This window comes from Aulonocara sp. 'chitande type north' Nkhata Bay, linkage group LG18, assembly GCF_057382095.1.
Source record: "Aulonocara sp. 'chitande type north' Nkhata Bay isolate Kocher_YH1m ecotype deep benthic linkage group LG18, A_spYH_male_GT1.1, whole genome shotgun sequence".
In the NCBI taxonomy this organism is placed as follows: Eukaryota; Metazoa; Chordata; class Actinopteri; order Cichliformes; family Cichlidae; genus Aulonocara; species Aulonocara sp. 'chitande type north' Nkhata Bay.
The window spans coordinates 10063586-10091400 of record NC_141361.1 but is presented as its reverse complement, the minus strand read 5'-3'; the positions used below and the strand labels follow the sequence as shown (position 1 = coordinate 10091400).

Sequence of the window (27815 nt, the reverse complement as noted above, 5' to 3'; positions counted from 1 at the left end):
TAACCAAAGCTGCTACAAGTGAAAAAACAAACAAGCACAGAAGTTTTCTACATAAGACTGAGCTTTATATACATTAGAAAGGTTTATTTTTGCTTCTTTTTCTTCTCCATGAGATGCACACTGATGACAGCAATCACCATGATAATCAGACCGACAGAGAACACGACTGTCTTCACCACACAGACGGAGATCCCATCTGAACCTGCAACACAGGAAAACAGACAGATTTCTCACAAAATGAAAACAGCATATCCAAACAGCTAATCCAAACGTTGAACAACAACAGAGCCCAAGTTCTAAACCACTAATTTCTCTAAAAAATGTGAATAGCAGTTTGTGAACTTTGTAACTGACCAAACTTTTTATTTCCAAATAAAGGAAATGTATAGCAAAGTTTCAGTGACTGAGCTTGTGCAATAGCAGATTTGAAAACAGATAAGTTACTCAGACCAATAACAATTATTGTGAGATGTTACATTTTTGTTTTGACTTGATAATAATCTCACCAGAAGAAATATCTTTTTGTTCATCAAAAGTAAGTTGTTAGTCCAACACATTTGGTGACATATCTGCGGGTGGGGACAATTTACTGATGGTCTTACCTGATTTTCTTTCACAGTACGGCTTGATCACCTTCTTGTTCGCTTTCCAGCTCACTTTGTTGCTATGATTACAAAAGATGGTATCTTGCTGCAAGTAAACAATAAGAGAATAAAAATATTTTGAGACGTTTAAGCTCTTTTCTTCCACTTGCAGGCAGTTTTGGGCATCACATCTAAAAATGCTGCTGATGTTAAACTCCACTGTGCTGCAGGTCACAGTGAGGTTACAGGAGTCTGAACTGCTGGAAAGATGGTCCACTGTCAGCTCAGCACGAGATACTGGATCTGGGGAATAAAAAAAACTGTGAATGGATGTTTCTGATGTATTAACATTTAAAAATTGTACTGGCAAGAGAAACGTACCTTGGACTATGACCTTGTATTCAGCTATACTTTGCTCTTGTCCTCCAACCACAACTGCAGCATAATCTCCACAGTCGCTGTGTTTTACATTCTTTAATACCAAAGAGAAATTTCGTCCAAAGACCTCAGCTCTTCCTTCATAACTGTCAAACAATATTGCTTCTTTATTATAACTAATTTTGCCAACATAATTAGTAATATTATACTTCCAGAAAAAGTCAGTCTTTTTGTCAAGTACAACAGATTTCTTTACATCTAGGTGTAAATCACTTCCATGAAGGAGAAACACGTTTTGGAGGCCTAAAAGAACAGAAAAACAAAAATGTGTTGTCAGAATCATGTCATGTTCACCTGTGATTCCTTACTTTTATCAGATACAATAATGAAAATGAAAACAAAGGTTTGAAATAATACATGCACAATGAATTGAGAATACACAAAAATCCTTTTTGTTCATGAAACCATGAACAAAAATGACTTTTTAATGAGATGTGTCGGAATATAAAGATCTTTTTCTACATTGTCTGTTAAAAGTGCTGCTTTGTGATTTGAGAGTCTTGAGAATTCATTAGTTATTATTAGTAATATTATATATTCTACCACACCATTTATCTTCAATGAGTTCTGAAACTTTGATCCATTGAGCTGTCCAATAGCCTAATGAGAGGTGTTTAAATCACTTTTGTATAATCTGTGCTATATTGGTTCCAGCTCCAACAGTGTAAAATGACAGAGGCATACAGTATATTTTCATTATGACCAAATTAATATAAATTATTTTTGTTTGTGCTATGGTAACTATAGTAGGGCTTGTTTTTGTGGCGTTAACAGGATACGTTTCTCGAGGTTTCATGAATAAAACATACTCCAGTAGAGAATCTGTAATCTATATTGCGTCACACCAGGAGAATACAGAAAATTACATTTTTAGAATGAGTGAAAACACGGCATTTCACCAGGATTTCAAACTAAAACTTGGAACATAAGGAGCTCGAGAGCAGGTGACCATAGTGAACATATCCAGGAACAAATACAACCACCTTTTCAAACTGAAAATTCTGGGTCACCTCACTGACCTATTAATCTTGCTTCATAGCACACTACTTTGGCATTATTGTTGGCAGTAACAGGTAAGAACCTTTACTTCCATTAACTACTTTGACAAATCGTCTTCAGACTCCGAAAGAAGCACATCGAATGCAATCACGATGTACTTTAAGACTTTAATATTAAACAAAGCCACTCGTGCTACTAACCTCCTCTTCCATACTGCTCTAATAGAATGGTACACGATTACAGATGACACATATTCATTACTAATCAAAAAATAACAACTACTATAAAATAAAAGGTTTGCTCTTTTCCTGTTTGCCACTGTTGTTCCTGGTGTTCAGTTTGCTGATCACAATAAAACAAAACGTAACAGGAAATAACACACCAGCAACAAAACATGTCTCATTGCTTTGTGTGTAAATGATCAGGCAGATATCTTTTCATACCTTGTGCCTCAGTGCAGAACAGCAGCGCCAGTACCACCAAGAAAAACATTGTATAGTCTTAAGCTTAATGCAACACCATCAAAGCCATCAGTGTGTTACTTCTGTTTACAGCAATGATGGAACCAACAAAGCCCACCTCTTTTCACAACTTTGTTTCCTTGTCACAGACTGTCAGCGCAAAAACAAACACAAAAACATCTCCTCTATAATTTCCTCTCAGAGCCCTTTGGCACCAGTTAATAATTGTTGGAAAGAACTGAAATAATTGTTAAGGAAACAGTTTTAAATGTAAGTGCACAAAAAGTACTAGTACTTCAATATGCATCTAAAAGGGCATGTTTTTCACAGGAAAAGCTGAGTCTCGTCTTACTAACACACAAAACAGCAGGAAATGTTCATGCAGAAGTGATATCTTCTGTTGTCAGTTTTAATGTCTTGGTCTTACTTTGAATAAGAATTCAAACAGATTGTCTTAAAAAAACATTTAAAAAGAAGTGTAGTAGTAAAGTGTATCCTATACTATCGAAGAATTTAGTGTATGAACTGTATAAACCTGAGAATAGGTTAAAGAAAAAACTGTACTGAGTACTTAATATTTTGCAGCAGATGTACTATTGACCTGTAGACTACCCAGAATTACTATTTTAAACACCTGATGTTGTAGTTGAGTTGGCGAGGAAATGGAAAAAAAAGGATTTTCATCAGCGTCAAAGTGATTCTGGAAAGAGGGGAAAGTGGCACTTTGGTGGTGCATAGTGTGGATGGTGTGCTGCCAACATCGAGCGGTGGAAGGATTACTAGGAGGATCCCGCTGAGGAAGCAGAGGTGGTTGGCTTCTTCCTTAGAGACTGGGTGAGGGGTTTGATAGTTTGGGAGGTACTCAGTGTATAGCTCCTACTCCTCCACACCTAGGGAGCCAACTGAGTAGTTCAATCATCTGACTAGAAAGCCCTGTGTGCAACTCCTGTGCCAGGTGTTCTGGGGATGCTCAGGCCCAGGGGAAGAGAGCAGGGCTGCAAAGATTCGTCTCCATAATGAATGACATCAACTATAAAGATGCGTCATATTGTAAAACCACGTAATAAATGCGCTTTTCTAACTGCAATACATTACAGGAAGCTATGGGGGCAGCAGTACCGCCTAATAACGTCTGCCAAAACTGCACTCGAGGAAGAACGTAGTCAAACGGCAAAACAGGAGGGAAAAAAATGGAGGCGGGGAATTTAAAATATGTAAAAGCATTTCACAGAAAACGCACAAAATTAAAAGCAGACTGTGCAAAGCGGAGCATTACTCCAGTGCACGAGAACTAAAATGCACCGACACCCTTGAGCTGTGACGTCAGTTTAATTGGCATTAAGCACTTTATTTTTATTTATTTTAGCCATTTTTAAATGGTAAATGGTCTGTATTTATATAGCGCTTTACTAGTCCCTAAGGACCCCAAAGCGCTTTACATATCCAGTCATCCACCCATTCACACACACATTCACACACATTTTTAGTTTCCTATTTTCACTTTTTTTTTTTTTTGTTTAAATACTACTAGCATTTTAATTTATATTACCTAATATTTTGATTAATTTCATTTTTTAGCCTGATGGTAATGTTAAAATTACATTTGATTATTTTCAAATTCATGTTTCCTGGGTCATAATTTTAACTTGCTGTGGGATGAGACAACAGGGTGATTCACAGGTGGGAAGACTTGAGCAGGTGAGGTACTTTAGCCTAGAACAGGAGGTTTGCCCACAGGAAGCAGAGATAATAATTATTAAAATAATCATTGACTAATTAAAGAAAAATCAGGCAGATTAGTTGAAAATGAAAATAATCATTAGTTGCAGTAGAGAGATTCCCTCTGTCTAGTAGCCCTGGGAATACCAAGGTGTTCCCTTAGATGAGCTAGATGTGGGGGGTCTCACTTATTTACTTAGGAAGCTGTCCCTCAGGCATAAATTACCCTGATTTCAACTTGATAAGAAAAACATAAACATAAAGGTTGCTTTACCCATTAACGTTTATTTGTTCTGCAGCACTTGCCTCTAAAGGTCCTGAATGCTATTTGGACTAATATTGATTAATACTCATATATACGCCTTTATTGTTTCACAAGGGGTTAAAAACAGAATATCCACATTTTAGACTTGAATTGCAGATTTTATTACAGCAGCTTGGCAGGAGCTAAGCAAAAGCCAAAATAAATAAGAGAAGTATAATCAAATCACATCAATTCTACTCATTTAATTAACCCACTCTAAGCTAATGTTGATTTTTTCTTATCTTTGGGGTGAGAGAGGTTGGTGGTGAGACAGTTCCAGCACCATAGATGTGTTCCACCTCAGTGCTCTGTGTTAATGGAAATGTTTAGGAAAGCAGGATTTCTCAAAATTATAATTCACAGGGCAAACCCTGGTCTTGAGACTCTGCGATCCACCTGGTAAATAATGGAAGTCCAAACCTTCTCAGAATTATAATTCAACATGTGAATGATGATGATGATGATGAGCAGAAATAGAGCCAAATCCAAGTCTGCAATTTCAGTCCACTGCCCAATCTCCCCCTGGGACCTCTGCTAGAATTTTCAGCGGTGAACTTCTGGAATCCCTTTGAACTGCGAGATGAGCAGTTCAAAGGGTTGAACTGCTGCAGACTGACCCAGTAGACCTCCAGGCAATTTATGCTTTATCAAGTGCCCAGTCGCCCCACCTATCTCTCTCTAATATCTAGCCAACCAATCAGATGTTTACACAAGTTTCACTGATCTTCAGCCAGACCTCAATATTCTTTCCATTTATGACCTTTCACCCACTTTAACTAAGGCGAAGGCCATTTCATTTCTCGACTTCATTCAGTTGAGATTTCATTAGCACATTCACTTCACATAATTCCTTTTAATACAGATACTTGTTTCTTTAAAACTTTTGCGTTTGTCATTCATATTCATTAAATACAATATATTCAATGCAATCCCCCTTTTCACTAAATCATACACTTTAAAAGTCAGACATTCAGTGTTCTTAGCATGCTCTCATTCACACACTCACACTCATATCTCTCAAGGCTGTTTCTACAGCTAGGCCTGAGTTAGGCCTGTCTCTAAAATCATTATTCTCTTTTCTTACTTTTCCTTATTCATCATTTTAGCCTCAAACATCTTTAAATTTACAGATTATGTTCTGACCAGTATTGCACATAATTAACTATCAGCAAAATCACATATGAATAATAATTCTGTGTTTAACCTTTACAACATTTAACTCTATTTTTCTTGTTCAAAAGTATAATGATGGGTTGGTGACATAGTTCTTATCCTCTTAAACTCCGACATGAATAAACAGGTCGATGATGGATTCGCGTTTACACACACAAACATTAGAATTTGCATTTTCACTACTCAGACTGCATCTCTCTGTTAACATTTAGATCAAACTTCAGTCTTTGATCTTAAACCTTATAGATGATCTACTTACTATCAGAATGGGAAAAGGTCTTTCTAGCATTGTGACCATTTCAACACATAAGCCTCATATGGCTCTCTTCCACAGCATCCTGTCTTCCTTCTCTCACCCCAAACGGTCGTGGCAGATGGCTGCCCCTCCCTGAGCCTGGTTCTGCTGGAGGTTTCATCCAGTTAAAAGGGAGTTTTTCCTTCCCTCTGTTGCCAAAGTGCTTGCTCGTAGGGGGTCATAATTGTTGGGGGGTTTTCTGTATGTATTATTGTTGGGTGTACCTTACAATATGAAGCGCCTTGAGGCGACTGCTGTTGTGATTTCAGAATCAGAATCAGAATACTTTATTCATCCCGAGGGAAATTAGGGGTTACAGCAGGCAGCACGCTAATGCCGCATGCGCACTCACAAAGGAACCTTCTGACCAACTTTACACAAACATCACATTGGGCAGGCATGTCAGAAGGTAGGCTGATAGGAAAAAAACAACGAAAATACACTACATGAGGTAAGAGGAGGAGAAAAAAAAAACTCCACTCAGACTGAGCTCCTAGTGGGAGAACAGTTTGATAAAAGAAAAAACACCTCAGCACAAAAGCACATGACTATCAATACACCATAGAAACACGAGACAAGCAACAGGGGCGGGTAAAGGGTAAGAGAGAGCCGGCGTAGACAGCGCATCCGGTCCTGCAGCATCTGTGCTGGTCCAGTTGACTGCTATCATCCCCGGTAGGGCACAAGCATCGAAGGCGTTGGAAAGGGAGGGGGATGAGTGAGTGCTTATCAGTGTAAGTGTGTGTGTGTGCGTGTCCATAGTTTAGCTGAGACAGTGTCCTTCGGCCTATCAGGCTAAGTAAACAGTCCTCCAGCCAATCCAGGTGTCCTTCATGGGGCGGGAAGAATAGTCATCACACAGTCGTTATCAGGGAGTTGTTTTGGTGGGCTTGGCGCTATATAAATAAAATTGAACTGAACTGAAGGCTGGGTATCAGCTGTGATGGCACGGTGCAGCCAAGAGGACATGAATCTCTCCTTACTCCACGTTACACAACAGTAACCCACTGCCCTCTTCTGGTCGTGTTCTGGAAACACACACAGTTAGGCGAAATCGGACCCATAAATACAGTTTTTGCTGATGTTTTTTTTAAAGAACAAATCCTCAAAAAAAAAAAATCAACATTGAGTAAAGCATTATTTTTCCAAAGTGAAAAGATTTTTAAAAAATTATTAATACATGCCCTGTGAAATTTTCTTGTGAAGTATTTATGTACGTTTGTAGTCTGGTCCATTTTTATCTTTTCTTCTTATGCTTTGCTATGAGGTAGACACTGATTACAGCCAACACCATGATGATCAGACTGACGGAGAGCAGGACTGCCTTCAGCAGACAGATGGAGATGCCATCAGAGGGAGTCTCTGAACCTGCAACACAGAAAACCATGACTTCACCACAAACTCAGATCCAGAATGTGACATTAAGCACAAGATGGTCAAAAGAAAACTACTAAGGTCTAAATTTGAATTTAAATAGATTTAATAGCAATTTTTTTTTACTTTGTAACTTAGTGAACTCTAATTCAAAATACATGCAAGTACATGCATAAAAGGCTCCAAAGAAAGACCTTATGCAATACCACGTTTTAAGTTTTCAATATTTAATCAATTATTTTTCACTCTTTCTGATAGGTTTGTAGCTTGAACCTATCCGCTGGAACGTTGAAGACAATATAATTACACAGCAAAGCAAGACACGGGTAGGCAAAGTTCTTCATGTTACTCATGCATGAGGGAGACCTGCCTGGAGTCAAGTGTCGTTCCACCACTTGACCTCCGTCAGACTCTCAGCCAGGTTCCCCACAGCACTCCTTTTATTGTGGTTACATGAATATGCATAGGGTCATTAACATATAACATCTTACATAGGTATACATGTGAACAAAGAATACTGCGTGTGTGTGTGTGTGTGTGTGTGTGTGTGTGTGTGTGTGTGTGTGTGTGTGAGGTCAAGATGTGACCCGCTGGTGCCAGGAGTCTAACGGGTCCATCTAAACAAAAGGCTCTTACACTCAAACAGATATACGTGTGTTTGCTATACCATATATCAATAAGAAAAGATAAAACCTCTCCTAGGGGGTATGTGATCTATGCCAGGACACTCTGTGGAGGAGTGAACGCACTCCCCTCTTCATGCTACACAGAGTTGTTACAGACCTCCTAGGATGAGACATTCTTTCAATCTACAAATGATTATATACTTCTAAGCATATATGGTTAAATATTTCTAAGCATAAATGACAATCAACAATACAAAACCTAACACTTTCTGCTTTTTGTCATGTCAAACATAACAACAAACTACTTGTAAGCCTAACAAAAAGGTTCAAGATTTATGTTATTATTTTTATGAGCCAATGTTCCACATGTACTTATTTGTATTTTTCTAAGTTTGTGAACATATTTAATTGGAAACACTAAATTTTTATTTTAAAAAAAGAATTGCTCCCACTCTTTAAGTTTAATTCCAACCTATAAATTGAAATCAAGCACCAAAGGCTGTGACTTTCTTGGCTGATTCTCAGCAGGTCTGAGAGTCAGTGTCACATTCAAAAGTGCTGCTAATGTGGGTTTAGTCTCTCAGTTTCTTTCTTTTTTTTTATCACTAGGAAGCTACTGACAAATTTGGTGGTATATCTGTGGTGGAGAACATAAAACAAAACACTACATCAAATACAATGCATGATAAAAATATTATGCAAATACTTCTCCCAAAAATGAATGGGTATATTCCATTTGAAAAAGCAGCACTACTAATGGGAAGAAATTTATGAATGAACAGTAATTAATTATCAACATTATCTACCCAGGTCTTTAACATCAGTTTGCTATTAAATTCTATTTCAGATAAATAGAAGCAGACAAATGATTTCATATGATTAATTTTGCACTGCTTGTTGTGGTTCTGTGCTTATATAATACTCAACATGCACCTTGGACTATGACCTTGTATTCAGCTACCCTTTGTGAGATTGTCTTTTATTCTTACCTGAAAGTGTCTTGCAGTAAGATGTTATCTTTTCTGTCTTGTGTTTCCAGCTCACTTGGTTGCTGTGATTACAGATGATGAAGTCTTGCTGCAAATAAATAATGAGAGTGGAAGAACAGGGCTTGGCTTTTTTTCTATTTTCTACATGAGAGCAGTTTTGGGTGTCACATCTAAACCTGCTGCTGATGTGAGAATCCACTGTGCTGCAGGTCACAGTGAGGTTACAGGAGTTTGAACTGCTGTCCACAGAGTCCACTGTCAGGTTAACTGGAGAAACTGGATCTGAGGAGCAACAACAGGCACAAAGAGAGTTACAGCTGGTCTATGCTGCATGAGTATTTAACAGTTATAATAAAAATAGAAACCTACCTTGGACTATGACCTTGTATTCAGCTACCCTCTGGTTTTGTTCCCCACTTACTATTGCAATATAATCTCCGCTGTCACTGTGTTGCACATTCTTCAACAGCAAAGAATTATTTTGTACAAAAATCTTAGCCCTGCCTTTATATGTGCCAAACACTACTGAATTAAGATAATTACTTTTAGCTACTATGTGAATGATATTAAATCTCCAGAAAAAATCTGCCCCTTCGGTGAGTGCAACAGAGCCTTTTATATCCAGAAGTAAGTCTTTTCCATGCTCCACGAACACATGTTCAGGCCCTAAATAAAGACAAATAATAATTATAATAATATCATAATCAAGTACATCCATGTTTATTGTTTCTGTTGGTTGCATGTGTTTTTGTTATGATCACAAGTTGATTGAAAAAAAAATGTCTTGATAAATCAATCAATCAATCAATCAATCAATCAATCAATCAATCAATCAATCAATCAATCAATCAATCAATCAATCAATCAATCACCCTTTAAAAACATCCCAGAAAGTCAATTCTGAACATCTTTCACTCAAAACGCAGAAAAACAGAATCAGCTTGTTGGGAATTGATCAGCAATTATTTTTTTTAGCAGTAAGCTAATTGTCTAAGGAGCTTGGAAAGAAAAGTGTCTGGACATCAGTTCATCTTCTTGAGTTCTAGGGTCAAATGGTGGAGAGGTCTGGGCATTCCTCAGACAAACTTAACAATGTAGTGTATGCTGTACAGTGTACATGGGTCATTTCAGCTCAGGAAATCGCATGATAGGTGAGGCTAGGTTTTACAATGAGCTTACCCGAAACCTTGCCTGATTGTGACCTACATCCGTTTTCACACCTTGGCTCGTGTGAACTTAAGAAACTTCTCGGATGAGACGTGAAACATCTTCAAGCAACTTAAAGAAGTCAGGACACTTTTCTTTCCGAGCTCCTTATACTATCATGACCTGGATGACTAAGAACCTTCACAGACAGTAAGTTAATTATTAATTCAAACAGTTTTTATAACAAACTAGAAATTTACAGAATTGAATCAATTATAATTTGACAGAAACATCTAACCAATTAAAAGCATTTTGGACATCTTTGGTGGAATATCACTTAGTTAATACCAAATTCAAATTCAAATCAAATTCAAATTTTATTTGTCACGTACACAGTCATACACAGTACGATATGTAGTGAAATGCTTGGACAACTGCTCGTGACCTAAAGAAAACAAAAAAAGGAAAAGGCTATGAATAAGATAGGAAATAAATATGAAAAATTAAAAAGGGTAAATTTAACTAGGAAGGAATAAAATATAAATTAAGGTTAAAAATGAAATAACTGTACAACACAAATTAGAATGAAGGGTAAATTTAACTGGGAAGAATAAGATAAAATATATAAATTAAAGTTGAAAATAAAATAACTGTACAACAAAATACACAATACACAATATAGAACTATATAAGAATGTATGAAGAAATCTAAATATAAATAAATATATACACAATAACAGCAGCTGTACAAGTATTAACCGGAAATGAAGAATATAGTGACCAGTGTTGTGCAAAACCAAAGTCCAGAAAGTCCAGTGTGTGTGTAAGAACTATATGTGTGGGTCAGTACTGTGTGGTGGTGTGATTGAGAGACCGTATCGCCTGCGGGAAGAAGCTCCTCCTCAGTCTCTCTGTGTTGGTCTTCAGGGAGCGGAATCGCTTTCCTGACCTCAACAGAGAGAACAGTCTGTTGTTGGGATGGCTGAGGTCCTTCACGATCTTCCATTTGCTTTGTCTTTGATAAACAAACAAATAAAAAAAAAACGTGCCCATGCTTACATAAAAATATTGCCAAATGCTAAACTAAGATCCAATAGTACTGCTTCAAGTTCACCATACTGCGGGTCACAGCCTCAGCTGTCAGAAAAAGAGTTCACTCTCAGCTGACCTGTACTGTTATTTAAGATTTCTTTAACATATTTTCCACACTGTGCTTGGAGACATGTTGGAACAATTCTTCTCCAAGTACTTCTGTTATTAAAATATCTAGAACAGGGGTCGGCAACCCTGGGCTCAGGGTTAACTGATGGCACGACCATAGATGGACTGGCCATCAGGCATACCGGGCATATGCTTTTTTTTTATTCTTTTTTTTTTTTTGTAACGGTATAAACAATGAAAGGTGGTGGATTGGCTATGGCGGAGCTTCCACAGATTCAGTAACATTAGCAAGTGGTGGAGGCTGGCAGGTGGATGAGGGAAAGGGGAGGCAGGAGGAGAGACCCGAGGCAGCCGCCGGTCCGAGTGTCAGGTGAACTGAACTTCAGGTAAGAAGTTATTACCTGCAGTCTATCTGGGTCAGATATAAACCAAGTTTAGGTGGAGTTTATTTTTGTTGTGCTGACTTTTTACAGTCAGTTATATGGCTTTTTCCTATAGGAAAAGCCATATATAATACCTGGTGGGCCGGTCTCTAGTCAAAATGCCCGGGCCGATTTTTTTGTCCCAGTCCAGCCCTGGGCACCACACGCAGTGAATTAATCTGAGAAGGTGCATTAAAAAATAAATGGCTGCGCCAGCGGTGCACATTGCAAAGTAGCTCGCATAGACACATTGGTTGTGCCGCTTCTTAATGACGGTATTTTAACTAACAACCCCAACTATCAGATTCAACTTGTAATTGGCTAAAAATAACTTATCCTACCGGTGAGAGTGATGTTGTTAGCTTTCCACATTTCGACACTTCAAAAGCTTCAGGAGCTTTCCACTCAGCACAGCATCAGCACCACGGAAATACATGGATACAGCCGTAGACTCGAGACACAATGCGTTTTTGGGACTTTCAGGCGTATGGACCAATGTTTTATTTTCTGAACAAACCAGAAAGCTTTAATGAGCAGCTAGATTTGTCTCGCATTAACTGGCTGAGTTAATGCCAGTTAATGCAACATCGAAGCAGCTGGAATCCACAGCTGTGCGTGTTCATGGAGCTTGCATGTTCACCTGCTGGACATACCTGACAAGTTTAACTGTCTTCAGAACATTGCAGAGGCCTTATTGACAGTACTTGGCTCTACATATCTGTGTGAGCAGATTTTCTCTCACACGAAGAGTGTCCTCGGGTAGCTGTCTGAATGCTGGACACTCGGAGACCTGTGTCTCTGAGAGACCAGAGATCACATTAACATGTGTAGGGGAGACCGGGGATAGTTGTAACGTGGGTCAGTTGTAACGCTTCCAATTTCTCCAATCAGGGCTAAGTTTCAAATGATGTGACTCATCCTGTGCATGCCCAACTCAGTTCTGCTATCACATGTGAAAAATCAGCACATTTTGTCAAACACAGACAATTTAACATGAAAAAAAGTAATTTGTATGCCAAAAAGTAAGTTTTTCTACTTTATTTCAATGTTTAATAGCATTATCTGCTTTGCAGTTAAACTCATCAAACTTAAATTATGTTATTTGTATGCCTATGGGCATATATTCTGTGTAGGTCTTTAATGCTAGTGTTTTAGCCGTTGGCTGTAATGTTAGCTAGTTCATGGCTATAGGAGTCTGGGTCAGTTGTAACAGCAACAGTCTGAGTTAGTTGTAACAATAATGCAGATGTTACAACTTGCCACACTATTACTTTAACTTATATTAAACAAGTTGGGGCAGCGACATCAGCAGAGAGAGGTTCACTGGTCGCTTTTGTATATGCGGTTAATGCCATTGGCAACACAATTACTTCACTGTTTGTGTTCCCACACATACATTATGCAGACCACTGTGTCAGAGATGGACCAGTAGGAAGTACTGGTGGAAATAAATCAGGATGGGTGCAAGAAACAGATTTCCTGATCTTTCTGAAGCACTTTGCAAACCACACCAAGGTAAGCCATGATAAAAAGTAATGGAATTGCGATGCTGGTGAACAACTACATTTTTTCAGCTTCATTGTTATGTTCATTTTATGTTCATGTTATTGGTGCAAGAGCTGTAGGTTATAATGCCCACTGAGCCAATGAGGCCAAACTCAAGGAAGACCAACCAAAATTAATGAAATATTCAGTTGCAGAAAATTCCATAATTTGTCTTTTTTGGGGGGTTGGAATATGTTCAAAAGCTAGATTTCTGCATTCTGTCACACACACACACAGCTACATAAATGGCTCTAAGTGCATTCATGTGTTGAATAAACAAAGATTACATGTTAATATTTTGTTAGTACCCTTATTTCATTGTGTTACATTTCACCCCAGGATATGTTACAACTAACCCAGACTATGGGGTTAATTGTAACATTTCACTCTTTGTGTTTGAGGCCATACCATGCAATGGGTAATTGTGCTGCAAAGAAAATAGCTGCACTATTTAATAGCCGAGACATGTAAATACTTTGGATTACATTTTGAATCCACTACCTTAAACGAGCTCCAAATTACAGACAAAAATGTCAAAAATGTTACAACTATCCCCGGTCTCCCCTACCCCTGTATTAACAAACATGGCATATTGGCTCAGTTTATTTTTCTTATCATTGTTGTGAGGAGACCATAAATAGCATGTGCATTTCTGTTGTATAGTTCATTTGCTGTTATGGATAAAAAGTGTCTTTTTTTTTGTTTCAAAATAGCTGATAGCTGCCAACGTCTGCAAACTTTAGTTTATTATACGTGTTTTGTAACACTTTATAATAATGCCACTGCATTAAGCATTAGTGAGGTACTAGTAAGTTATTAGTAAGTGCTTAATTCATCCTTTATATTGTATATCATTATTCCATACAAATATAGATACAGAAATACAGACAATGTATACTCAGCTATGACTGCTACTACATCACTGCCAGTAACAATCATAACCATAGTTATAATCACAGTCATAATAATATCTGTATTTATAAATGGCTTAGTAATGATATATGATTACCTAATTGCTAACACCTTACTAATGGTTACTAATGTGACATTATTTTAAAGTGCTACTTTAATATGTAATCAAACAGGATGGGCAGTATTTTCATTAGTTTTCCTGCTTTACAACTAACACAAACATCAGTGGAAATTCATGCAAGTAGACGCGCTGCATTTTGTTCTAACAAAATAACACATATATTAAGATTGTGTCTATTTAAAGAATAAAGAATAAAAAGTAATATCAAAAACTAGCGTTTTGTACCTTTGGCCTGTTCTGATCTGTTTGATGAAAATAAAGCAGTTGACCTTGGTATTTTCAATTACACTTAACTGGCTATTATTCTCTTACCTCTTGTCTCGGTGCAGGACAGCAGTGCAAGTATCACAAAGAAAATCATTGCAGACTCTTGAGCCTTCTAAACACATGCAACACCAGGGAAGTGGTTTATACCTATGACAGACCTACACGGGCAGCCCCTTTTCACAGCAGTGTAAAAGTAAACACATAAACTTTTCAAGTCCAATTTCCTTTCAAAGCAATGTTTCACAACTTAAAATCTGTCATGTTAAAAATGTTAATGTATTTTATTAAATTTGGTTACTTTTGGATTTAAGCACTTGAACTTACATATGTAGCTCGCTAAATTTCCAGTGTTAGCCACAATAATTCTCATATGTCTATGTCCCATTTTCTGGTGGTTGTGTTACATAAATGCTACATAAAGTTGGAAAATGAAGGCGTTATAGTTTAGCTCTGAGCTGACCACAGTTTCACAGCTGCACAGTCTTGCTACAGAAACATTTGCTGAAAGCATTTGTGGGCAGTTGTCAAAACAGATGTGGTTACACATTCAAACTGCTTTCAGGTTACAGAAAGCAAATGTGCTGCAAGTGGTCAAAACAAATCAACACACAAGAAAAAAAACCAGCCCATTTTAACTTGATCTTTTTCTACATAAATTGTGAGTTACTTGAAAAATTGTTTGACAACAAACTGTTTTTCTTTGCTTGGTATGAGGTCGACCTCACTATGAGGTCGACACTGATAACAGGAAATACCATGAAGATCAACTTTGACATGTTTCCTTGTTTGATGGAGTAACCTTCTAAATATCTTAATGACTGTTCAATATGCAGATAACATAAATATATCTTTAAAAAGACTCTACAATATGATAACAGGTTTACTTCAATGTACTGTTGCTGTATATAAGGAGGCTCGGTCACCTGCCTTTCTATGTTCACTGATGGTCGCATTTCCTGACATCTTTTGCTGCTCGCTGCCTGTTAGGCTGGACATGTACAGGCCCCCTAATGTGGTATATATGTTCTGCCCATTGCATAGGAACTGTGGATATCTGTCTGCCTAATCCAACTTGTTTGTGTACATAGAAGCCTCTTTCTTGTGGCGTCTCCTGTTTGTGTTGCGTTGTGAAATTAGTACTACTTAACAACGCAATCTACTACTAGTGTTTATACTGCTTCTATAGGTTGTGTAATCCCAGTTTCCAGAGGTTTGAAAACATGTTTTCTACAGGCCTTGAGTTAATTTTTTCTGGAGCTTTATTTACAGTTTTGTGTGCATCTCCATTTATCATGCACGGCTGAGACAGTCAAATGAAGTTACTGGAAAATGATCATGAACAGCATGGCACCTTCTTAAATGAGACTAGGTAGTAAAAACTATGTGTGAAGGAATGCAGAGTGATCAGCAGGCATTTCCAAGATGGTGCGGACTCTTGAGCTAAAACAAAAGTGAGCAGCTGCAGGCTGGGGCAGAAATGCTGGGTTTCAGTGTCTTTATTATTTTAACAAAATTTAACAAATGACAGGTTTAAGCTGTTTACAAACAAATAAATTGATTCATTGAAATGAATAAACCAGTGAAAGAAAAACAGGAAAATGTAAAATTAGAAAAAAAATACTGAGAATCTGTCATGGTCCTGGGCCATGTTGGCCCAGTGTTCTTAGTTTCCTTGTATGTTTGTATTTTGTTCCTTGCTTAGGCCATGTTTTCTGAGTTGCCCTGTTGTGTTGTTCCCTAAGTGTTTTCCCTTCATGGCTTTTACCCCCTGTGTGCCCCTCTGTGTATCTGTGAGCCCTCGTCTCTCCTTATGTTTTATTCCATGCTTCCCCTGCCCATTATGTCTAAGTTCTCCCCGTGCTCTCTCTTCCCCCTGTGTGCCCTCTATGTATTTATGAGCCCTCGTCTCCCTTTGTGGTTGTTTCATGTTTCCCCAGCCCGTTATGTCTGTGTTTTCCCCGTGCTCTCTCTCCTCCTGTCTGAACCTCTGTGCACTTCCTGTTTACCTTGTGACTCTCACGCCCGTACATGTCATGTTCAGTTCACCCCGCCCTGTCTCGTTATGATTATCAGTGTCACCTGTGTTCCCCGTGTGTTCCCACTTTCCTCGTTAACCCTCTGTGTATTTCTGTCTGCGTCTCCCTCTGTTCAGCGTGACGTCGTCCCTCATGCTGTGTGTGATTCCCCCGTGTTTCCTGGTGAGCTTTATGTTAGTTTTTCCCAGTTTAGTTTTGTATCTCCTATTATCTTTGGTCAGCAATAAAGCTGCTTTTTGAGTTCATCCCCGTGTGTGTGAGTTTTGCATTTTGGGTCCTCCTCCTGCCTGCCACACAGCCGAGCCTTGACAGAATCATTTTGAGAATAACTCAACAGGCTAAAAAGGAATTGTTTTTAAAATAATCTGTATTCATATGTATTATGCTGATAACAACATTGATATTCATAAACAATGTTGGTATTTGTAAAAAAAAATATTATACTCACTAATCATGTAAATTTCCTGCAGCTGTCATAGACGCCCCCATTGCCGTCCATAAAAAATTACCCAGTCCAAATGTTGTCATGGCTGGATATTCAAATTGTGGACCTAGTTTGGACGTCATATAGATGTCCAGAAATGGTCATGGACTGATGGACCCAGTATAGACATGATCGGCACCTGTATCCAACCCCCAATTTTTAGTGGGATTTTTTTTGTGTTGCTTCAGTTTTTGTGTTTGGTTCAGTGATATTATTTGGTTCAGCTGCATGCAGCTTTTATTTGGACACTATCCAGGCTTAAATGGGGCCTTAATAATTTTAGTGTGTGTGTGTGTGTGTGTGTGTGTGTGTGTGTGTGTACCTGTTTGAGGAGTGGTTAACCTTCTAAACTCTTCCTTTGTGGCTGGATGTGTAGTTTTCAAAATGTTTTTTTCCCCTTTCCTAAAAATAAGCTTAAACCTTTGAATTGTGGAATCACACCTCATCTTAGTGCACCTTACTGATGCTTTTACTCATTTCCTTGGGTGACATTTCCAAGGTGGTGATGTTGACAACTTTTGGTCAAAGGAGCTTGCAAAGAAAAGCGTCTGGACTTCTTTAAGTTGCTTGAAGACGTTTCACCTCTCATCCGAGAAGCTTCTTCAGTTCTAAGGTCAAATGGTGGAGAGTCCCAGATATAAACCTAGTGGGAGTGATCCCCCACAGAGGGACAAAAGGACCCCCTGATGATCCTCTAATCACCTGAGCCAAGGTGTGAAATTGGGTGTGGGACCCAATCAGCCAGAGTTTCGGGTGTGTTCATTGTGAAACCTGGCCCCACCTTGTCATGCGAATTCCTGAGGTCAGATGGCCCAGGATGTGAGTGGGCGTTAAGGCGTCTGGGAAGGGATCTCAAAACTGGATTATAGATGGCAGAGAGTTGGTGTCGTAAACCCCCGCCTCTGTTCAAAGATGGTCGCTCACAGTGGACATAGATGGCTTCTTTCACTCCTCTTTCAAACCATCTGTCCTCTCTGTCCAAAGTGTGAACATTGGCATCCTCGAAAGAGTGCCCTTTATCCTTAAGATGCAGATGGACTGCTGAGTCTTGTCCTGTGGAGGTGGCTCTTCTGTGTTGTGCCATGCGCTTGTGAAGTGACTGTTTGGTCTCTCCAATGTAGAGGTCTGGGCATTCCTCGCTGCACTGTACAGCATACACCACGTTGTTAAGTTTGTGTTTTGGCGTTTTGTCTTTCGGGTGAACCAGTTTTTGTCTGAGCGTGTTGCTGGGTCTGAAATTCACTGGGATGTCATGCTTGGAGAAAACTCTCCTGAGTTTTTCTGATACACCGGCTACATAGGGGATGACAATGTTGTTGCGTCTGTCCTTCTTATCCTCCTTCGCTGGTGTCTGGTCTTGTTTTCTGTGCCTCTTTGCTGACTTTAAAAACGCCCATTTAGGATAGCCGCACGTTTTGAGTGCTTCCTTTACATGTGTGTGTTCCTTCTTTTTTCCTTCAGGTTGAGAGGGAACATGTTCTGCCCGGTGGTGTAGGGTCCTAATTACTCCAAGTTTGTGTTCCAGAGGGTGATGGGAGTCAAAGAGGAGGTACTGGTCCGTGTGTGTGGGCTTCCGGTAAATTTCGATGTTGAGTTTGCCGTTCTCTTCAATGTGCACGGCGCAGTCCAGGAAAGGCAAACAGTTGTCCTTTGTGTCTTCCCTGGTGAACTTGATGTTTTTATCCACAGCGTTAATGTGCGCAGTGAAGGATTCCACTTCTTGTGTCTTGATTTTGACCCAGGTGTCGTCCACATATCTGTACCAGTGGCTGGGTACTCTTCCTTTGAAAGAGCCAAGAGCCTTCCTTTCCACTTCCTCCATGTAAAGGTTGGCTACAATAGGTGACACGGGGGAGCCCATGGCACAGCCATGTTTTTGTCTGTAAAAGCCTTCGTTGTACTTGAAATATGTAGTGGTGAGGCAGAGGTCTAACAGTGTGCAGATCTGATCGGGTGTGAAGTTGGTCCTGTCCTCCAAGGAGCTGTCTTCTTGTAATCGTTTTCTGACGGTCTCCACGGCCTCCGTGGTGGGTATGAAAGTGAAGAGAGAGACTACATCAAAGGACACCATGGTTTCATCTGGATCCAGGGTAATTTTCTGAACCTTTTCGGTGAAGTCGGAAATGGCTCTTCTGTGTTGTGCCATGCGCTTGTGAAGTGGCTGTTTGGTCTCTCCAATGTAGAGGTCTGAGCATTCCTCGCTGCACTGTACAGCATAAACCACGTTGTTAAGTTTGTGTTTTGGCGTTTTGTCTTTCGGGTGAACCAGTTTCTGTCTGAGTGTGTTGCTGGGTCTGAAATTCATTGGGATGTCATGCTTGGAGAAAACTGACAACTTTTGGCTGCCCAAAAAGATGGGGGGGAATAGTGAGTGTCACGGGCAAACCATTAAAACTATTTAAGAAAGGCTGGTGACCCCTGTTATAGAGTCTGACAGCTGCAGGGATTATATACAAATATTCAACTATACCAGAATTAAACTAGGTCTAAAGAAAAAAAAAAGGAGTGAGTATCACTACAAAGATTAACCCACAGTGGTCCTCATACCACAGTTTGATATCAGCAAACACCGAGAGCATACACTGATATGACACCACAGCCATGCTATCAATGCAAACACTGATAACATAGCGTAAATCGAATTAAATCGGAACTTGATGAGACCTTTTGAGTAGGGCTGGGCGATATGGCCTAAAATCCATATCGCGATATAATTTGAAGCATGTGCAGTAACGATATATATCACGATATATATTCTTTTCCTCTGTATAACGTATTTCCACACAAAAAATCCTTTAATTTTCTCCAAAATCGAGAGTGTGCCGTATGTATGAATTCTGGTTGTGCTTACTGACCTCGAACCGATTTCTGCGTGCAGAAATCTGTTAAAAAATGTTTTAGTACAACGTTGGTAATCCGCACTGCTTGATGGATTGTCAGAGCATTACGGCTGCCGTAGTGAGGAGCTTCACGGAGTAATCTGGGTCCAAAACTCCGTTCATATCAGGTCCCAAAGTCAAACGAACACTAAGAGTTAAAAACGGTCTAAATTCTTTCATCTTTAATTAAATCACCTGCGTTGCTGATTTATCAGGTGTTACAATTAAGTTTAACATCCATGAAAACAGAATTTATTAAATTTAACAGAGTTAGAAGTTAACAGGAAGTTAGCTCGCTAGTTTACACCTAAACATTTCATACCATGTTCTGACAGAGACTTTCATCCAGTGGCTTCCTCATTGAGATCAGATTTACGGTTTTCTCACAAATGCCATCAAAGCGCAGCCTCCTCCCTCTCTGTCCCCCATAGATAACCATTCTAAAACTGCTCTCAATTTTCAGCTCAAATTTAACATCGAAGGGTGTCTTTACACTGTCACCACATCAGTATAATACACTCTACAGGCATGAAAATTTTAATATGTTGTAGTCTGGAAGTTCCTGCCACTCACAGTTTTCTCTTGGGAAGCATTTGTTTTTTGGCATCTAACTCCTTCAAAACCATTCAACTTAGAAAAACCATTCAAACACCGTTAGATTCCTCTTCTTTTGGACATGACTGCTTCTACTTTTCTCATTTTTAACATTTATATTTTTAAAATTATTCAACTTTTTTCAACAAAAATTTCCCATGTATTTCAATGGGGAGACCCTTCAAATTCTCATTCAACTTCCTCCTCTTTAAACTGTATCTACTTCCACATACATTGTCATAGAGCCACCATTCAAACTTTAAAACGAAGACAAGACATTCAACTATTCAACTTGTATTTATCTTTTCAATATCTATTATACTTTTTCTTCAGTTCCAGTTTAAGTTTCATGATGTTTTTTCACCCGTTTCAGAGTTTATAATGGGTGTGTATGGGACGGAATGTTGGGGCTAGAGTGAGACAGCTCAACTGCTAGAGTGAGAGGAGCAAAAAAATTAATCTTAAAATCTTTTTTAAAACTGCTGCTGTGTCCGCAGCGTTTGCTCTACAGGTATGATTTTACCCTCAAAACGTAGCCATCGCTGTCCTCTTTCATCCAATGTGTTTACTATTGTACTAGGTGTTATGGTTCTTTCATAAATGTCACCAATGCACAGCCTCCTCCCTCCAACTCTTCCATAGACTCTAATGTTAAAATCGCTCAGAAGGTTGGTTTGAAAATCAGAAGAGCATGGTGTCTTTCCACTGTCACCACGTCCATATAATAAACTCCACAGGCATGAAAACTGAGAATTCAGTAGACTAGAAGCTGCTGTCGCTCACGGTGAAAGAATTTCGTCAATACGACTTTTACTTTTCATTTGGGAACGATTTGTTTCGGCCTGACTTTTCTGTTCATTTTAAGGAGCAAAAGTGAGGTGCATGTCTGTGTCGTGTGTATGGAGCCACTGGGTGCAGTCACTATAGCAACCAGGCTCACACCTGCCTGCTTAACGAGCTCTCTCTCTCACTCTGCCAAGATTCATCTTAAACACTTCTCTTTCAACTGCTGCTGTGTCCACAGTGTTACAGCCATCATTTTACCCTCAAAACGTCGCCATCGTTGTTCTCTTTCCAACACCGTGTCTTTCAAAGCTCAGACTTTTAAATTTTTTAAACTGTGTGGATCCAAGCGGAGGGATCACATTTTAGTCATTCAGTGATTCAAAGAATATTAACTTTTAATATTTTTTCAGATGTTTTCTTACTAAATTTTATTTGCTCATTTCTTAGGTTTTTCTAATTTACATTTAAAACATTTTCAGCTATTTTCAAACTTCCTCTCTGTGAATGTCAGCTTTTAGCACTTCAGCACTTTGGTTTTCAGGTGAAAATTTCTGTATTTTTCATCTCGTTCAACATTTTTAACTTAAATTCAGCAATTAATTCATTTCAGTGCATACATTCAGATTCAAGCATTCACACTGCAGTTTCTTCAGAAAATGCACTTTCTAGTTCCTGTTTGCCTTTCTCTGTGTCTGACCCCAACTGTGGTGTGTGTGCGTCCCATCCCCTCCTGCCACTCACAGGAGTTACTATAGCAACCAGCCCTGTCAGCTGAGTACTGATGACTCTCTAATTAAACCTAAAAAAAACCCCCAAAAAAACCAAACATCCCCATTCTGTCATGTGACAATCTGATTGATCTGATTGGCTTACGGAGTGATGATGTCACAAGCACATCTTTAATGTGCTTGTGACATCATCACTTTTGAAGTTCTGAAGTCCATAAATAGGGAACAGCAGCAATTCTAAAGCAGTTTGTTCGCAGCCTTCAAACGTTCGACAACAGATACATTTGGAAATATTTCTAAGCCTTTTCAGAGTCACTGTGCACAGGCTCCAATATGCGTCCACGAAAACGCAGACAAAGAAAAAAAGATAATGCTGCCTCTCCTTCGTGGTCTGGCCAGCCAATCTCTCCAGGAGAAATGACCATGGATGCTGTCTTATCAGTCCAAAGGGCATTACAGGAAAGTCAGAAGGAAAACTCTGACCTCCATTACAAAGTTAAACAAATTGAAGAAGAGAAGCTTCAACTAGAGGAGAAGTGCAGACAATTGGAAGCACGAAATAAAGACCTGGAAGGAAAACAGCAACGCCAGCCTGATATAAAAATGATAAATGAGGGCTGGGGAATGAAGTTTGGTCAAGGACGAAAGAAGTTTTTCTCCCGTTTTCTTTCGTCGGGACAGAGTGCTGAATTAAAAGAAACATCTGCCCAGCTTCAAGGAAAGAAAGCTACTATTGAGGAGATACAATGGGATCTCCAAAACATGGAGCAAAAGAATCAGGTGCTTCAAGGAAAACTCAATGAAGCTGAGAAAACAATTGAAAAAATCCGCCAACAGGAAGAAGAAAAACGTATTCTCCAGGACTTAGAGAGAAGGAATCTAGAACTGCGAGAACTTTGTAATGAAATGAAGGACAAAAAATCTGAACTGGAAAGAGAAAAGGAAATACAAATGCAGCACAAACTCAAAGCCATGAGGGAAATGTACGTAGATCTGACAGTGAGGTTTGATGAAACAGAGTGCAAAAATAAAGAGCTTCTTGAAGAAAAAAAGCAACAGGAAGAAGAAAAACGTATTCTCCGGAAGTTTGAGAGAAGGCATCTAAAACTGCAAGAATTTTGTAATGAAATGAAGGACAAAACACCTGAACTGGAAAGAGAAAAAGAAACACCAATGGAGCACAAACTCAAAGCCATGAGGGAAATGTACGTAGATCTGAAAGTCAGGTTTGATGAAACAGAGTGCAAAAATAAAGAGCTTCTTGAAGAAAAAAAGCAACAGGAAGAGGAAAAACGTATTCTCCAGGACTTTGAGAAAAGGAATCTAGAACTACGAGAATTTTGTAATGAAATGAAGGACAAAACACCTGAACTGGAAAGAGAAAAGGAAATACTGGAAAAGCAATGTTCAGAGATGCAGTGTACGATCGATGGAATAAGGAAAAAACACTCAGAGCTCATGAATGTGATGTTGTTGAGGGTCACTGACTTGAGGAGCCAAATAACTGAAGTGGAGGCACAAAAGCAACAACAAGAGAAAAAATGGGAACACCTGCTGCGTATGCATGAAGAATTCAAGAGAAAAATTGACCTGAAAGAAGAGATGTACAACAAAAAACAAGAGAGAAATACAGACATGCGCAAGGCAAATCGAATGGAGAAGGCAACATACAAAGACCCGAAAGAAAAGCCTAGAAAAGAACAAGCAGGATTAAAAGAAATGGAGCAAAGATGCAAGCAACTCGAGAAGCAAAATGCAGAAACAAACGATCAGTTGAGAACCCTTATCCTGGAGAAAAAAGCGCTCATGGAAAAATACCTGGAAACGAAGAAAAGAGGCTTCTGCTGGTTATTCAGATGATTTAGCCTCGTCTTCCTCCACCTGTGAGCCATCTTAATTGTCACCTCTCCTGTCCCCCCTCTCCCTTTCTCTCCTAACACCTATTCCCTACCTTCTTAATCTTTTTTCTTTTTTTCACCCTCACCCCCCAACCAGTCCCAGCAGTTGACTGCCCCCTCCTGAGCCTGGTTCTGCTGGAGGTTTCTGCCCGTTAAAAGGCAGTTTTTCCTCCCCACTGTCGCCTAGTGCTTGCTCAGAGGGGATTGTTGGGGTTTTCTCTCCTCCTCCATTCCCCCCCCCCCCCCCTTCATTTACTTATTTGATTGTTTAAATTTTCTTTTGTTGTTTCTGTAGTTACTTGTTTTACTTTTTTCAACTTGTGTAATAAAATAATAAACCAATTGAATTTATCCTTTGAGTATTTTTCATCTAATCTTTACAGAATTAAGCTCTGTCTTTTATTTGCTTCTTAAAACTCCATAAATGGTGAAGTAAAAACCCTGGGATATGGTTTAAAACATTGAAATAGACTAACCAACTAGTCTAAAACTAAGAAACACTTAAATATTACGTTAAATTGAAAACAGTTAAAAAGAAATATCCCTGTTCAAAAATGTCATGTGATAATCTCATTGGCTTATGGAGTGACTCCTGGAGGGGAAAAGGCGCACAAATGTGGCAGGCAGACGAAGAAAAAACAGCATAATGATACTTTTACGTTTTGAAATCTACAAAGGTTTGCACTGTGAGAATCAACTTGTGAGAACTGTGACTAATCTTCATGTGTGTGTTTAAAAAAAAAAATTAAAAAATAAAGTGTATAAAGTGTGTGGCGAGGGGCTAGTTATTCTGAGAAACCCTGCTGCAATAAATGAGGGACCACTGTATATACTTTCTCTTTGAGTCTCCAGGTGAAGGCACATCCATGAAGTCGTCCACTAGACAGTCCCAGATGGCCGTCGCTACCTGGGGGATGATCTGGCTCACCGTGGACACCCCGACTCTGTAACTGAACACGATGGTCCTGAAGGAGTCCCTGGTGGCAAGGAACCTGGACAAAATTGTTCAAAATTAGTATTATGTGTACTGCAGTTACAAAATACATTATTCAACCTCCAAAATACTTTTGTGATGTCAGATTTAAATTACAAAACATAAATCTTACTTAAAACATTTTGTAATTATAAGGATAATTACATAATATATATTAGATATAATATAAAACAGTCAGTTGTGTTTTGTTTTAACTTTACCATATCATAATTTGATTGGTAGCAACTTTTACCACTACAGTGAGCCAATCACTCATAATTCCTAAACATGTCAATCAGGTAGGAATGAAGTAAGACATTAATAGAAATAAAGAGTTGTACGTAGCCCTTTCTTTGCATAAATCATTGCTAATATTTTTGAAAAATTAACCTGTGATAAGACAGCATATCAAGATAGAATATGCTGGATAGAACCATATAACTAAAGATGAACCAAACTGTTCACAGTTTTATCTAACTCTCAGTTTTAAGAAAGGCTGGTGACCCCTGTTATAGAGTCTGACAGCTGCAGGGATTATATACAAATATTCAACTATACCAGAATTAAACTAGGTCTAAAGAAAAAAAAAAGGAGTGAGTATCACTACAAAGATTAACCCACAGTGGTCCTCATACCACAGTTTGATATCAGCAAACACCGAGAGCATACACTGATATGACACCACAGCCATGCTATCAATGCAAACACTGATAACATAGCGTAAATCGAATTAAATCGGAACTTGATGAGACCTTTTGAGTAGGGCTGGGCGATATGGCCTAAAATCCATATCGCGATATAATTTGAAGCATGTGCAGTAACGATATATATCACGATATATATTCTTTTCCTCTGTATAACGTATTTCCACACAAAAAATCCTTTAATTTTCTCCAAAATCAAGAGTGTGCCGTATGTATGAATTCTGGTTGTGCTTACTGACCTCGAACCGATTTCTGCGTGCAGAAATCTGTTAAAAAATGTTTTAGTACAACGTTGGTAATCCGCACTGCTTGATGGATTGTCAGAGCATTACGGCTGCCGTAGTGAGGAGCTTCACGGAGTAATCTGGGTCCAAAACTCCGTTCATATCAGGTCCCAAAGTCAAACGAACACTAAGAGTTAAAAACGGTCTAAATTCTTTCATCTTTAATTAAATCACCTGCGTTGCTGATTTATCAGGTGTTACAATTAAGTTTAACATCCATGAAAATAGAATTTATTAAATTTAACAGAGTTAGAAGTTAACAGGAAGTTAGCTCGCTAGTTTACACCTAAACATTTCATACCATGTTCTGACAGAGACTTTCATCCAGTGGCTTCCTCATTGAGATCAGATTTACGGTTTTCTCACAAATGCCATCAAAGCGCAGCCTCCTCCCTCTCTGTCCCCCATAGATAACCATTCTAAAACTGCTCTCAATTTTCAGCTCAAATTTAACATCGAAGGGTGTCTTTACACTGTCACCACATCAGTATAATACACTCTACAGGCATGAAAATTTTAATATGTTGTAGTCTGGAAGTTCCTGCCACTCACAGTTTTCTCTTGGGAAGCATTTGTTTTTTGGCATCTAACTCCTTCAAAACCATTCAACTTAGAAAAACCATTCAAACACCGTTAGATTCCTCTTCTTTTGGACATGACTGCTTCTACTTTTCTCATTTTTAACATTTATATTTTTAAAATTATTCAACTTTTTTCAACAAAAATTTCCCATGTATTTCAATGGGGAGACCCTTCAAATTCTCATTCAACTTCCTCCTCTTTAAACTGTATCTACTTCCACATACATTGTCATAGAGCCACCATTCAAACTTTAAAACGAAGACAAGACATTCAACTATTCAACTTGTATTTATCTTTTCAATATCTATTATACTTTTTCTTCAGTTCCAGTTTAAGTTTCATGATGTTTTTTCACCCGTTTCAGAGTTTATAATGGGTGTGTATGGGACGGAATGTTGGGGCTAGAGTGAGACAGCTCAACTGCTAGAGTGAGAGGAGCAAAAAAATTAATCTTAAAATCTTTTTTAAAACTGCTGCTGTGTCCGCAGCGTTTGCTCTACAGGTATGATTTTACCCTCAAAACGTAGCCATCGCTGTCCTCTTTCATCCAATGTGTTTACTATTGTACTAGGTGTTATGGTTCTTTCATAAATGTCACCAATGCACAGCCTCCTCCCTCCAACTCTTCCATAGACTCTAATGTTAAAATCGCTCAGAAGGTTGGTTTGAAAATCAGAAGAGCATGGTGTCTTTCCACTGTCACCACGTCCATATAATAAACTCCACAGGCATGAAAACTGAGAATTCAGTAGACTAGAAGCTGCTGTCGCTCACGGTGAAAGAATTTCGTCAATACGACTTTTACTTTTCATTTGGGAACGATTTGTTTCGGCCTGACTTTTCTGTTCATTTTAAGGAGCAAAAGTGAGGTGCATGTCTGTGTCGTGTGTATGGAGCCACTGGGTGCAGTCACTATAGCAACCAGGCTCACACCTGCCTGCTTAACGAGCTCTCTCTCTCACTCTGCCAAGATTCATCTTAAACACTTCTCTTTCAACTGCTGCTGTGTCCACAGTGTTACAGCCATCATTTTACCCTCAAAACGTCGCCATCGTTGTTCTCTTTCCAACACCGTGTCTTTCAAAGCTCAGACTTTTAAATTTTTTAAACTGTGTGGATCCAAGCGGAGGGATCACATTTTAGTCATTCAGTGATTCAAAGAATATTAACTTTTAATATTTTTTCAGATGTTTTCTTACTAAATTTTATTTGCTCATTTCTTAGGTTTTTCTAATTTACATTTAAAACATTTTCAGCTATTTTCAAACTTCCTCTCTGTGAATGTCAGCTTTTAGCACTTCAGCACTTTGGTTTTCAGGTGAAAATTTCTG

The 27815-nt window shown here is 38.8% G+C and overlaps 3 protein-coding genes across 5 annotated transcripts; 1 reads left to right on the top strand and 2 right to left on the bottom strand.

Moving 5' to 3' along the window:
• Positions 1-83: 83 nt before the first annotated feature.
• LOC147308004 (uncharacterized) lies at positions 84-2580 on the bottom strand. Of its 2 annotated transcripts, none has more exons than XM_086272231.1 (4): positions 2465-2580; positions 966-1265; positions 603-887; positions 84-202 (listed from the first exon to the last, which is right to left on the bottom strand). In XM_086272231.1, exons 1-4 carry the CDS (start codon positions 2511-2513, stop codon positions 84-86), a joined length of 753 nt encoding a protein of 250 aa, XP_086128357.1. In that variant the 5' UTR covers positions 2514-2580. The 2 variants fall into 2 exon arrangements, with proteins under 2 accessions (XP_086128357.1, XP_086128358.1); XM_086272232.1 differs by having other exon boundaries at positions 84-196.
• A 3700-nt stretch (positions 2581-6280) lies between these two features.
• On the bottom strand, positions 6281-14768 carry LOC147308003 (CD48 antigen-like). 2 transcript variants are annotated; one of them, XM_086271513.1, is made up of 4 exons: positions 14582-14768; positions 9332-9628; positions 8963-9244; positions 6281-7341 (listed from the first exon to the last, which is right to left on the bottom strand). In XM_086271513.1, the coding sequence occupies exons 1-4, from the start codon at positions 14628-14630 to the stop codon at positions 7211-7213; spliced, it is 759 nt and encodes a 252-aa protein (XP_086127639.1). In that variant the 5' UTR covers positions 14631-14768; the 3' UTR covers positions 6281-7210. The 2 variants fall into 2 exon arrangements, with proteins under 2 accessions (XP_086127639.1, XP_086127640.1); XM_086271514.1 differs by having other exon boundaries at positions 6282-7341; positions 8978-9244.
• Positions 14769-22245: 7477 nt separating this feature from the next.
• LOC147308002 (uncharacterized) lies at positions 22246-24256 on the top strand. Its single transcript, XM_086272745.1, has one exon. The coding sequence runs from the start codon at positions 22377-22379 to the stop codon at positions 23901-23903; it is 1527 nt and encodes a 508-aa protein (XP_086128871.1). The 5' UTR covers positions 22246-22376; the 3' UTR covers positions 23904-24256.
• The last annotated feature ends 3559 nt before the right edge of the window (positions 24257-27815 follow it).

Excerpts from the sequence above, each read along its gene's own strand:
- LOC147308004 (XM_086272231.1), bottom strand. The coding sequence starts at position 2,513 with ATGTTTTTCTTGGTGGTACTGGCGCTGCTGTTCTGCACTGAGGCACAA. Across the intron at positions 888-965 it reads ATACAAGGTCATAGTCCAAG|ATCCAGTATCTCGTGCTGAG; the intron begins GTACGTTTCTCT and ends TTTATTCCCCAG. Across the intron at positions 203-602 it reads GTACTGTGAAAGAAAATCAG|GTTCAGATGGGATCTCCGTC; the intron begins GTAAGACCATCA and ends CCTGTGTTGCAG.
- LOC147308003 (XM_086271513.1), bottom strand. The coding sequence starts at position 14,630 with ATGATTTTCTTTGTGATACTTGCACTGCTGTCCTGCACCGAGACAAGA. Across the intron at positions 9,245-9,331 it reads ATACAAGGTCATAGTCCAAG|ATCCAGTTTCTCCAGTTAAC; the intron begins GTAGGTTTCTAT and ends GTTGCTCCTCAG. Across the intron at positions 7,342-8,962 it reads TTACTGCAAGACACTTTCAG|GTTCAGAGACTCCCTCTGAT; the intron begins GTAAGAATAAAA and ends TCTGTGTTGCAG.
- LOC147308002 (XM_086272745.1), top strand. The coding sequence starts at position 22,377 with ATGCGTCCACGAAAACGCAGACAAAGAAAAAAAGATAATGCTGCCTCT.